Below are 13,197 nucleotides of genomic sequence, written 5' to 3' on the forward strand. Positions count from 1 at the left end.
GGGCTGGCCTAGGCCGCCGGTAACGACGATGGGCGGGGAGCCGATACCGGCGGTGGGGCTGGGAGCAGGTCTGGCGGTGGCTGGGAGCCAATTGGTGGGTGGGTTTTTATTTTAAATTTTTTTTTGTTATTTATTATTTTATTATTTTTTTTAAAATTAATAATATGGTGACACATGTACATGATATGCCCCACTAACAGATTTATGCACAAAATATGTTAGCTGGAGGTGATTGGTGGTAAAAGCCAACTTTCATTTTTCTTTTTTTATGTGGTGGTAAAATAATATTTATTTATTTATTTTATGTAGGTGGTTAAAGCCAATAAGTGGTTTTTTTTGGAGGTGGTAAAAGTCAAAATTTCTTAATTATTATTTCATCATGTAAAGGCATGAAAACTCAGTCATTATTTTTTTCTATAGAAAGAATAAAAACATCTCATATAAAAATAAAATGGATGTGTTAAAATTTGAAAGAAACCATTTTTTTTAATGATAAATAAGGGTACTTTTATAAAATCAAGCCCGATTTAAATCCGTTCAAGCTCGAACTTAAACCCGAAATGTAAATGAGTACGTTCGTGAACAAAGCTCAAACAAACCAAATTCTTAACGAGCCTAGCTCGAACAAGATTTTTGAAAGCTCGTTCAAGCTCAAGATAGTTTGAACACGAATAATTCTTATCAAGCTTAGCTCGAACATATCAAAACTCGACTCAGCCTAAATCGTTTGCAGCCCTACTTATATGTAGCTCTAAGGACTATTTATAACATTTTTTTTTTTTTGGTTTGTTTGTTTTGGATTGGGGGTTGTGACTTGTGAGGGACTGAGGGCCTGTGAGAGGTTGTGTCACTTTAAAAAAAAAAAAAAAAAAAAGTCACGCTCATGTTTCAACGTAATCGCCTAATCAGTCTTCAACTGCTTCATTTATTAATTACTAAGTACTAACCTCATTCTCTACGTGCCTATACCTTGCAACTCCTTTCTGTAATTTATCACAACTTCATCACTATCTAGTATCTCCTTATCAGTTGTGGCCTTTTGCCCTGCAATTAAAAACAAAAAAAATGGCCTCATATTGAATCATACTTCAACATCATTCATAGGATAGTCGGCCTGATTCAAACGGAAAAAAAAAATTACTGTAGTTTGAATAATTTATGAATCTAGGTTGTTTACTAGTTCAAAAGTACCTTTTTTCTAAAAAAAAAAAAAGTATGGTCTTTGTGATAGTTTAATCAACAAGTTACCTAATTTAAGGAAAAAAAAATATATATTTGTATGTTCATATAAAATAAAGGAAATAATCAGCGCATTTGTTACACTAGCTGAACACTACAGTAAATATGTTTGAAAGGAGGATATGTAGGATTTTATGACCTACTAATTGAAAGGGAGCCATATTGATTTTTTTGATAAACTATTTAAGTTTAGCTAAGAATACAATCGTAATACTATAGGTAAAAGTTGCACTACTCGAATTTGTTGTAACCATCATTTTAAGTAGCGATTTTAGTGCAAAACCGCTACTTCAAGTATTGGTTTTACTCATAAATAATAAAATTATGTGCACTTATTTACAGTATTACCACTGCCTAGGTTGCACAAGAACGGGTACTAACACGGATACGGGAAAATATCAATCTAAAAATAGGGGACACAGATATGGATGTTAAAATTCATATACATGACCTACACTTAGAATCATAAATGCAAATATTACAAAACTATCAAATTAATCAGCATAAAGTACCCGCCTAATTGATTTCGTTTCCCACTAGTTCTATATTGTCATTCGGTCCTTTCATTAAATCACACTATATCATATTAACAACATCTATCATACTCTTTTAGTTCACATATAACAATGAGTTCTATATAAATACACCCCTATTATTTAACTATTACCTAATCTATCTTACTTTACTTAAATTTTCTCATTTTAAAAAAAGTTGAATCGATGATAAGGTGACGTGTCAAAAAGTACAACGGATCGTATCATAGTAGGACACAGTCTGAGCCATATTGTCGTGTGTCCAACAAGTGTCGGTGTTCGACACGTACACAACAGTTGGATGAAGTGTCCATGCATCATAGACCACCACATAAACAATTATTATTTATTATGAAGATCAACTCGTATTTTTGCAATTGAAAGTTTAAAAGAAGTACTTTATAACGTTCATGAACATTACATTTTCAACTTTTTTACTAAATTTTTGTAAAAAAAATAAAAATAAATAAATAAAATTGCTTACTAATCATTACGGAGTACTCCGTAATTTGTATGTGATTTTTTTTTTTTTTTTTTTTTTTGACAGAAGTAATTTGTATGTGAATGAGAGCAAGGGAATTGTGAAATAAATGAAGTGAATGCACGCGCTGGGGGTGGAGGTTTGGGGCTGGAAAACAGAGAGAAGCAAAATGTGGAAATGTGTAGAGGGGCTTAGATGGAGTGGGCAAATTGGGGAATGCCTTAAAGCAGTCTCTAGAATCTAAATGTCCAGGAAATGTGTAGAGGGGCTTAGATGAATAGGCAGGCCCATAAAATTGGGCGTTATTTTTTAAAAAAATGGGCTGATTAAAGGCCCAATAGTACAGGGCCGAGTATGGAAGGCTAAAGCACATAGAGAGCATTGCAAAGAGATTCTCAGAATTGACTCCTAGTTTTCTCTTTTAACTTTAAAATTGTTGAGGCCAACTTTTTCTATTTTTCAGTTGACTCCTTGTTTTCTCTTTTAACTTTAAAACAATATGTGTAATTATTTTCATATCATAATACTCCCTCTATCCCTATTTTTTTGCCCCATTCAACTTTAAGACGCGTATTAAAACGTATATATCTTCATTTCTATACACGTAAAAATTATAAAAACGTGACATTAATAAAATATATAATAAAACGAATCTAATAAAATTTCACATGACTACATTATTAATTATAGATTAAAGATAATTAATGGTCAAAATTTACAAAGTTTGACCCAAAAAATGACAATGGGGTAAAAATAAAGAGACGGAGGGAGTATATGATCAACATTTAACGCGAATCTTTATAAAGTAGCAATTTTATGCAGTATGTACTGTTTTTCAAGGAAGCTGGAAAAGGAAAATTTTGGTAAGGGCATAGAACCATTAATTTTCAGTTTTGATATGTGGTTCTTAAAGTAGTATGAACTTAATACTACCTCCGTTTTTTAAAGTTCGACTCACTTATTGTTTATGATGTCAACATAAAATAAGTTTGACCGCATCTTATGATTTATTATAAAATAAATTAACATTAGTTGAAGATATTTATGGTAAAAAATACACATTAAAAACTGCGTAAATATAAATTGAGTCGAATTTTCAACAATAGAGGAATACTAATAATACTAATCATTTTAGTTTGACGTTGGACAATAAAAATGCGACAATATATAGCTGATATATTGTGTGTACTTTAGGGGAGAACTGGAGAAGTGACCACGGTTACGATGTTAGCAACTATTTCTGCTTTTTAATTATTTTTTTTAATACAAATATTAAAGTATATTTTACAAGATTTCCTATGCAAGTATAATATCACATGAAAGCCCTGTCACTAGAAATATTCGACATCAACAAATATGATACATCATACATGTATATAATATGAACGACAAGATGACAAATGGACAACATAGTTAATTTGATGGGGATCGGACTTTGAACCATCAATACATAAATAACTTCATATTACCACTGTCTTTTCTAAGTATTTGGTCTTATTAATAAAAACATCTTAATTGTTTAGTCTAAGTAAAAAGGATAGCGATTATTGCAAGACAAGTTGTGTTTTGTTTTAAAAAAACCTTATGGTTTCGAACATTAACTTTTATTAAACATCTTTGAATCATGATATACAAAACACTAAATATAATTCTTCATACGAGTATACAATCAATCACAACAACGAATTCATAATTAAATAATTTCAAGATTTAGAAACTAATATAAGAGAAACAAATTCTCTTATTCAACCTGAGTAAACATTATTATATGATATTTAAAATAACAATCCTATAAATTGCTCGAGTCATAAACTAGTTAAAGGAAATACTGGTATGCAAAGAAGGATGTTGGTTGGCAAGGTAATGAACTCCAAATTAAAGAAAAGGTATTGCTGTCAAAACAGCTGTTCCTTGAAACGTGAATTAGAGTAGCTTTGTAGTTTCTCCAAATGTCTAGTACAGTGTACTGTATTGTTATTTGCTTGCCCTATATACAACTGCTGCCTTGGTTGGATTCTATCCCCAAATCTATTGTTTCTTTAGTTCTTATCCTTTGCTTACTCACCATTATTTTGACTACGTAGATTAGGCATTAGCGAAGATGCTTAGAGCCTAATATTCAGTTACTCCAATACTCTATACTTTCTATTTTAATTCAATTTATAAATCTTTATAGAATATCAAAAGCTTTTTGCATGAGCAATAGACTTTTTTTTTTTTTTTTTTTTTTGGAATATTATATCATGTAACCTTGTGTTTTATGTAATTTTCTTATGTAACCCTATCGTTTATTTGCACTACTTTCTGAGGTAACCTTAAACTTGCAAAATATCATTAAATTGGATGAAAAAGCTAACACCGTTAATTAATTTCCTGAGTTACTTATCTTCCTTTCTTTTCATTTTACCCATTTAAGTTTAAAATAAATGAAATTGATTAATATATATTGTTATGTTTTTCATCCAATTTAATAAGTTTTTATAAGTTTAAGGTTAACTCAGGCAATAACAATGTAAAAGTCAGGGTTATATAAGAAAAACGCATAAAACACAAGGTTATAGGGTATAATATCCCTTTTTTTTTTTCTTTTCTTTTTTTTTTTCCCCAAAAGTTGTTATATACACTTGGGTGTACGATATATCAATGTATGTTTTTGCTTTTTTATTGATTGAATTAAAGGTTGATTATTGGTCATTTAATCATCAAATGAGAAAAAAAATAACATTGATACATCTTGTACCCGGGTGTGTAAAAAATTTCATTTTTTTTTTCCCAAACTTCTCTAAAGTTATTGTTTCGAAAATTTAATTCTTTAAAATGATTAAAAAAAAAACAAGGACCAAATGTCACTCGAAACTCTGGTATGTATATAATGTACTAGTGTAGAATTGTGAGTTACTTTGTATATTCAACACAAAATATACGGTACTTAAGTTGAATACATACTCCGTATACAATTATATATATGTGCATGTGTAGGCGGTAACGTTTCTTATACAGCACATAAATAAATAAAAAGATAATGGGGGCAAAATTAGCAAAAAATGAGTATAATAAGTGCATGGCCTGATTATAAGGTAGCAGATCGAGCCTAAAAATGTATCGTAGTTGTTAAAGGAGATGTAACAGTCAATCAAAAAATGTCATTGTTTGACAGCCAAATACGTTTGTCGCCATTCAAATCATAATATAATGGTTATTAAAAAATCATAGAAATTAAACGAAATGGACAATTACATATTGACACGTTAAATGCTTAAGAAAAGGGGGAAGTATTTTACAAGCAGTACTTTCAGTACTACTCTTTTCTCTATAAGAATGCAATTTGTATAGAGGGCATGAAATTAAAGTGAGTTTATACTTAGAATTCACGTGTGACCAAGTACAACTCTAAACACCTTTATTACTTATAATAATATAAAAATATAATGCTAGTACATGTATAGTTGTATGTAATTCTTTCATTAACTTTTAATTGCAATACGAAGGAGATGCACAATATTTAAAGAGATGAGAGAGATAAAGAAAGAGATACGAGGAAAAAAAAATTACCCCATATAATGAAAAGAGAGATAAAAATTAAAAAGCATTATTATTGTTGGTTAAATAAAGTAATGTTGCTACTAATATGTGGCTTCTTAAAAAAAAATGTTGCGATTAAAAAGAACAAAGGAAGGGTGTTAGAAGGAAGGAAAGGGGGTTGAACCCATCTCAACTCAACCGAACCCCATAAAGAATAGAGTAGGCCATATTATGTGAAATGGAAGCAAAATAAATAAAAAAAGAAAAAAACAAGGTAGAAAGAAGAAGAATGTAAGATCGTCATAAATCCATGATGATTACCTTGTGAGTGAAGTTTAAAAAACCTCCTCCATGGGGCTTTGATAGCGACATTATATGGAGTCAAAGACAAGAAGACCAACCATCGCCATCACTTTTTCTTTTTTTCTAAGACTTATTCTCTTAAAACTATTAGGCATTTTATATTTTCTCTGGCTACATACTTACTCCGTTTTAGTAATATTGTAATAATTGGACTGTTGCACTATTCATTATGCTTGTTTGACTATAAATTATAATTTATACGTAAAGTAAAATATAGTTATATGGGAGTCTTGTTAGATTCGTCTTGTAAAATACTTTCACAATATCAACTTTTTATAATTTTTACTCTTATATAATTATAGATATTTAATATATAAAATGTGGTTTGGGATGCGTAATTTCATCCTTGTTACAATATTTGTGGAACAGATAGAGGAAGTATATCATTGTTATGGTTTTATTAGATATTGAATAAAAGATATTGATATTTGATACACAAGAAGATTTCAAGTCATAAATTGCAAACTTTGGAAGGGCTTACACAGTACAAACCTAATACAATGCAATAGTATCATGGTAGATTAACTTAAAAATCTTTGATGTAGGTTTAATTTGATGAAATTGTTGTTTCCAATATTTGCACATGATTTTTAAATGTCAAATGCATTCATGAAACCTATTTTAAAACTTAAATCGGTTAGTTATATAAACTAGCTTGTAACACACACTACTAATATTTTGTGCCAGTCTTGTTACAGTTTTTGTGTAAAGTAATGTTAAATATATTGCCTCTATAGTTATATTCATGGTGGAAACATTAGTAAGGTTTTGATTGACAATTTTAATCATTTATTTACTTAATCTTTATTGAGTAATTGTTTTTCCATAACATGATACTCATTTATTAAGACATGTACATAGTTTTAATAGAGTAATTTCACAAGGGTTTAGTTCTTTAATTTGTTTTGAGGCATCATTGTCAATTTTGTTTTTTGGTTTAATTTGAGGTTTAAAAGTCATAAGATATACTTGTGCAAATGTGCAATGAATTTGATATCACTCTAACTTATATTTATTGTTATGTCAATTGTGAATGTTAATAATAAAAAAATAAAAGTACTACTCCTATATATCTTCTTTGACTTTATAAAAAAATTAAGATAAAAACGGCTCTTAGGAAGCCTTTCAAGCTTGTATGAGTAATTTTCATCCATCAATTAAATAAACAAGGAGCCAAACTAGAAATTAAAAAAAAAAAAAAATAAAAAAAAAAAATCACTAAGAGACAAAGAGATGAGATTAGAAAAATGAAAAGGGGAAGCAAAATAATTAGGAAGGGAGAGTTTCCCTCCAATCTGTTTAGAGTGAACATGTCAAGTTAAAGAAAGCCAACTAATTTAAAGACACTTTAATATATAAGATTATATTAAAATTAATAATAGTCGGCATGTTTAATTTCACATTCTAAGCAAGCTTACAACCGTCACTTTCATCATTATCATTACCTCCTTATGAAGCCTCCTCATCCAATCCCTCCTTCATCTCTCACTTTCCTTCCTTATTTACCTATTATTTCTTGCTTCCTAACTTGCATATACATATATATATATATATAATATATATATAGCTTTACTTAATAACTCTTTAATTAGCTACAACTAGTCATTTTTTTTATTCTCACTTACATTTTCTTTTGTTTTTTTTCTATTATTATTTTTATTTTATTTTTGAGGTGTTACATATAATATATATATGTACACTTTATGATAATAATCATATAGTAGTACAACTCCTGCCCACATATATAGTAGGCTTATAATTGAATAATTGATCATCATCATTTTTATCAAGAGTAGTAGAGATCAAAAGAGAAAGATTGCATAATAATAATAGTACTTGCTATTATTATTATTACTATCCATCTTAAATTAGGCTAGTTAGGGTTCATTTCAATTCGATTTTGATACATACATATAATGAGAGGACCCAATACCATTGTTAAGGATCACAAGGAGAAAAGTAGCAAGTGCAATAATAATAATACTACTATTAGTAGTAAGAACAATAATAATCATGTCAAATTGAGGAAAGGATTATGGTCACCCGACGAAGATGATAAACTTATGAATTACATGTTGAGGAATGGCCAAGGGTGTTGGAGTGACATTGCTAGGAATGCCGGCCTCCAAAGGTGCGGTAAGAGCTGCCGCCTTCGATGGATTAATTACCTCCGCCCTGACCTTAAGCGAGGCGCTTTCTCTCCTCAAGAGGAGCACCTTATTCTCCACCTTCATTCCGTCCTTGGTAACAGGTAGGTACCTAGCTACTCCGTATAATATTGTTATGTATTATCTGCATTTTAGATTGTTTTCTTTTCTTTGAATGCTTATCTTAGATATTATTACGTGTTAACATTATATAAAATAATCCAAGTCGAAGGTCTAAACCCAGAAAAATTACAAAAAATTCACCATTATATAAAGTTGTTATGATGCTGCGCGCTCCTACAATCTTATTTTTCTAGCCAATTTATAATATACGTAAACTTGAATGACTTAATTAATACGGAGTATATGATATGATTATATCATTTTTGGTTGAATGTATAAAAAATCATTTAGAGAAACTTGAAAAACTTGACCACTATATATGGTGGCAAGGTAATAAGCCTACGTGAGCTAGCTAATTAACCCTGGAGTTGAAAATCTGCAGACCAATTCAATGCCTAGGAAATAAAATTAGAGGATGAAGATGAAGACGACAACGAATGAATGTACTCTAGGTATATCGAGAGAGGGTTAACTAGAGATAGATAGCTAACTTCTGTCAAATGCAATAATGATATATATTTGTCCATGATCAGTTTGAGGCTTAAGTTTCTAAAAAAGAATTTAGGTAGTTGATTTCTCATTATCTACATTCATAGTGCTTTTTTCTTCCCTTGAATTGACATTCAGTCTCTTAATTAATTATAAGGGTTTAGCTTTAACTAAATATCAGAGGTAATTCTACACATTTTTTTCCCATCGGTTATGCAATAGCTATAATCTGATGCTACATTGTTTGATTAAAGAGATTAATTATAATATAAGCTTCATAAAATCCTTATTATTACCATTTTCCTAGTAAATGCTCGGCTAATATATATTTATATGTTTTCTGTCATAAAAGTATAGAAAAATGAGCGCCTTCATTACTTCATATTGATAAAATTCAATAATCAGTTGAGATTTTTTATTAAGCAATGTACAACAAATTTAAATGATTAACATCAAAAGAAAAAGAAATGTGGTGTTTCAAGTTTAATAAGTTACACTAACACTTACAAATACTTTAGCTAAGTTAAATTTTCTTGCACTGTTTTCACCTTTTCCTTTGACGAGATTGTTGTTTTGGACCACTCTGTATTCAGCATCAATTAGGTAAAGTCTAAGTAAAAAATTTAGGTAAGTTTTAATACAAAAAGTATATTAGTTTATTGGTGTTATTATATATTGTGTAATTATATATGCATGGCATAGTATGCATTATTTCCCTTGAAAAGCATATTTAAGATACTGGACGTAGGGTAGCTTAAATTAGGTCATCTATGTCATTCTCAAAGTAAGTCATTTCATTTCATGCATAAATATTAAATCAACATTATTATTAACTGATTATACTTATGCAAACAATTGTGCAGATGGTCTCAAATTGCAGCCCGTCTTCCAGGCCGAACCGACAACGAAATCAAGAATTTTTGGAACTCCACCATTAAGAAAAGATTGAAACAAAACAACAATAGCAATGCTTCATCAATGGACGATCCCAGCTTGCTAAGCAACACGACCGATTTAATGACGCCTATTCATCACCACAACAACTATGTAATAGGCCAAGAAGTGATGTTCCCATCATCTATGAATGATCATGCAACAAGTCATCATCATCAAAGTTTCATGACAGCTGCTGCTTATAACAACTTGTGCATGGATTCGTCTATAATGTCAACCTCTCCTTCATCTCCTTCGATGCACACGGCCGCGAGCTCCATAACTAGCGTGGCTACCAACCAATTTGACAACTCTCTGCCTCCACTTCTTGAGAGTAACGGTTATGGGATAACCGTTAGCATGACCAATTTTGCATGCCTAGCACAACAACAAGAATTGGTTGATCATCAAGGTCATTTTGGTAATTTTGTGGGGTGTGACGACCAAATCCAAGTATTCCATGATCAACACTTTGGTACACAAGCAGGAATAATGTATAGCAACAACAATAGTAATATTATCGCGACTACAACAACAACCAACACTACAAGTGAAATGTTCCCCATGATTCATAGGAATAAAAACAGCAACGAAATCGTTATAAGTGACAGTGAGAGCTGGGGTGATATGGTCAAAATCGATCAAGACGGAGGCAATGGTAATTATGGGAATAATGGTAATAGTAATGACAATGATAATAATAACGGAAAAGAAGGAAACTTAAAAATGGGAGAATGGGATAGTTTGGAGAGTTTGTTGGGAGATGTCTCCTTTCCTTTCCTTGAATTTCAAGCTTAATCTCCCCTTAGCTTGGACAGACCTTTTGTCTCTAGCGACCGATCCGAGCTATCTAGTACGTACGTACGTGTCTAGTTCGTTACTTCCATCTTTATACATACGGCCATAATTTTACACAAACAGAATTTTGCCGGATTACACCTACCTACGTACCCTTCAACTCAATCTTAATCATCCTCCTCCTCATCATCTCCATCTGATATTATCGGTCATTTGTTTGTTAAGTTCCCTTATTTTTGTCCTCTCCTTGAAGATTTTGCTTAGAATAAACGATTATGCAATAAGGAATTAGATAGGAAAGGAGTAAGTGTGAATAGTGAATTGTTGTTATGCACTTGTGGAGAAGAGAATAAGTTTAGCTAGGATATAGAATACAACTTCTTTGTATTATGTTAAATTGTTAATGTACAAAAACAAAAGGCCAGAATAATGTAAGTAATTAAGCCATTAAGGAATTGTATACACATTTCTTTTTCTTTATTCATAATGAAAAGTTAATTAGAAATATAAAATCTCTCCCAAATCAAGCTAGTATTTCTTTTTTAAACACTTCTGAAAAAAAAGTTGTATTTGTTACCTCTCCATAAATAGTTTTGTTTTATGTCCCTATAACTATAAGTACATGGTTTGATCGGCTTCAAAGTAATAACCCCTTTCAAATCTATATATGATACGGAGTATATAATAAATTCATACAAGAAATCAAATACAACTCTTCAAGTAATTCCTAAAATTCTAATTATCTCTTAATTAAAAAGTTTTGTAGATTAGCAAATCAATTTTGAAACTAAATGAAAATTTTTATATACACCAAGGTGCATGATGCACCTAACGTTCTAAAGGTATTTTCTGCTCATTTGATATTAGATTTAGCAAAAAATCACCCTTGGGTGTACATTAGTGCAAAATCTTTAGAGATTAGACTAGAAGGTTTTGCAGGATTAGACCTTAAATTAGCTTAGTATACATAATTACAGATTATCCAAATTTTAAAACATGTTCATATATATATATTGTCCCAAATAGTGAGCAGTAAATGGCTCAATTAGTTTCAATTTCAACCCAACTGTACTAAACATTCCTGTATACAGAGACAGCAGAGGAAAACCAAAAAAAAAAAAAAAAAAAAAACGTCGCCTGAGAGATTCGAACTCTCGCGGGGAAACCCCATGTACTTAGCAGGCACACGCCTTAACCACTCGGCCAAAGCGACAGTTGTTGATCAGGTTTATTTATTTACATGTCTAACTTGAAATATTGTTATCTTATCTACATTATAAAGACACTTGGTAAGTGGATATTGGGTGCAATAACACTATAAAAGTACTCATCTAGTCATCTGTTGTATTGGCTACATGCCACGTGGATAAGGCTAAATGTAAAAAGGCGTAGATTAATATATATATTAGCATTTGAAGTGCTTTTATAATCAACAAAATTCTATATATTAATCTACACCTTTTTACATTTAGCCTAAATGCTCATATAGTAGCATTTGAAGTTTCATGCGTATATAATCAACAAAATTATGGTAGCATTTGAAGTTTCATGCTTATATAATCAACAAAATTATATTATTGTAAAAGTTTATTTGTATATCCTTATATTACTTATATACTTTTTAAAAAGTATGAGAAAACACTTATTAATAATGTGAGGACAATTATATCCATAAAATGTTTGTTTATCTATATGCCCCTACTAATATGATGTTCATTGCTTCTAAGTTTATCCTTGTGTAATTTAATGTTATATATATATATATATATATATATATATATATTAACGTTATATTACAAACATTTGAAAGAGCTATAATGTGCGCATTGCGCGTATTAGCCACCCTAGTATTAAGATAAATTTAACACACTTTTATATAACTATTTTTACCACTTATGAAGTATTATAGAAATCACAAAAGAAGTCATATAGCAGGATATGCGAGTAATGCATGCGACTGTGGTAAATGTCCAAATTTACAATTAAAAAGAAAGAATTGTATAAGCTCATGCCAAAAAGAAGAGGGTTTACTTTATTGTATCCTTTATGTATCACGCGGATTCAACAGTTTTACCTTAGAATTGTTACAAAACAGTAGGGCATAATTTGGATTAAATTTAGGAGCCATGAAAATATCCCTTATGAAGATTATGATGATCAGGAGCTATTGTTGGGTGGTGGACCCATATATATACTTCTATATAGTACATAATTTAATTATATGGACTTGAGATTGGGTTATAGTGCAAAGCAAATTAAACTCACAATTATTATGTTTCCTTATAATTCGATTACAAGGATAAACATGCTTCAAATAATTTCAGCTTGTGATATAGTGACTTTTGAATAATAAAAGTATATAACTATGCATTAATATTTTGTACTATGCCATCTTTATCATTCTCTTAGCTCTATAATAATTTCGGCTATACAACCACAAGCCTGCTTTAATTTATCTAGCTTGCATTGCATGTCAATCCATCTAATCTTTTTTCATTCAAGAAGCTAGTTATATTATGTTGTATTCATCATCATTAATATAGCAGGTTAACTTAGGAGCTTATAAGGT

General features: G+C 30.4%; 1 protein-coding gene and 1 non-coding gene across 2 annotated transcripts; one reads left to right on the forward strand and one right to left on the reverse strand.

The window, feature by feature from the left end:
• The first annotated feature begins 7,770 nt into the window (after positions 1-7,770).
• Positions 7,771-11,139, forward strand: LOC110702549 (transcription factor MYB83). Its single transcript, XM_021880277.1, has 2 exons — positions 7,771-8,389; positions 9,761-11,139. Exons 1-2 carry the CDS (start codon positions 8,055-8,057, stop codon positions 10,626-10,628), a joined length of 1,203 nt encoding a protein of 400 aa, XP_021735969.1. The 5' UTR covers positions 7,771-8,054; the 3' UTR covers positions 10,629-11,139.
• Positions 11,140-11,759: 620 nt separating this feature from the next.
• Positions 11,760-11,841, reverse strand: TRNAS-GCU. Its single transcript has one exon. It is a non-coding gene; the product is annotated as a tRNA-Ser (tRNA).
• Positions 11,842-13,197: the final 1,356 nt, after the last annotated feature.

The sequence above is a fragment of the Chenopodium quinoa genome, unplaced genomic scaffold (genome assembly GCF_001683475.1).
Source record: "Chenopodium quinoa cultivar QQ74 unplaced genomic scaffold, ASM168347v1, whole genome shotgun sequence".
Lineage (NCBI taxonomy): Eukaryota > Viridiplantae > Streptophyta > Magnoliopsida > Caryophyllales > Amaranthaceae > Chenopodium > Chenopodium quinoa.

Coding starts and splice junctions, on each gene's coding strand:
- LOC110702549 (XM_021880277.1), top strand. CDS start 8,055: ATGAGAGGACCCAATACCATTGTTAAGGATCACAAGGAGAAAAGTAGC. Junction 8,390..9,760: donor CATTCCGTCCTTGGTAACAG/GTAGGTACCTAG, acceptor ACAATTGTGCAG/ATGGTCTCAAATTGCAGCCC.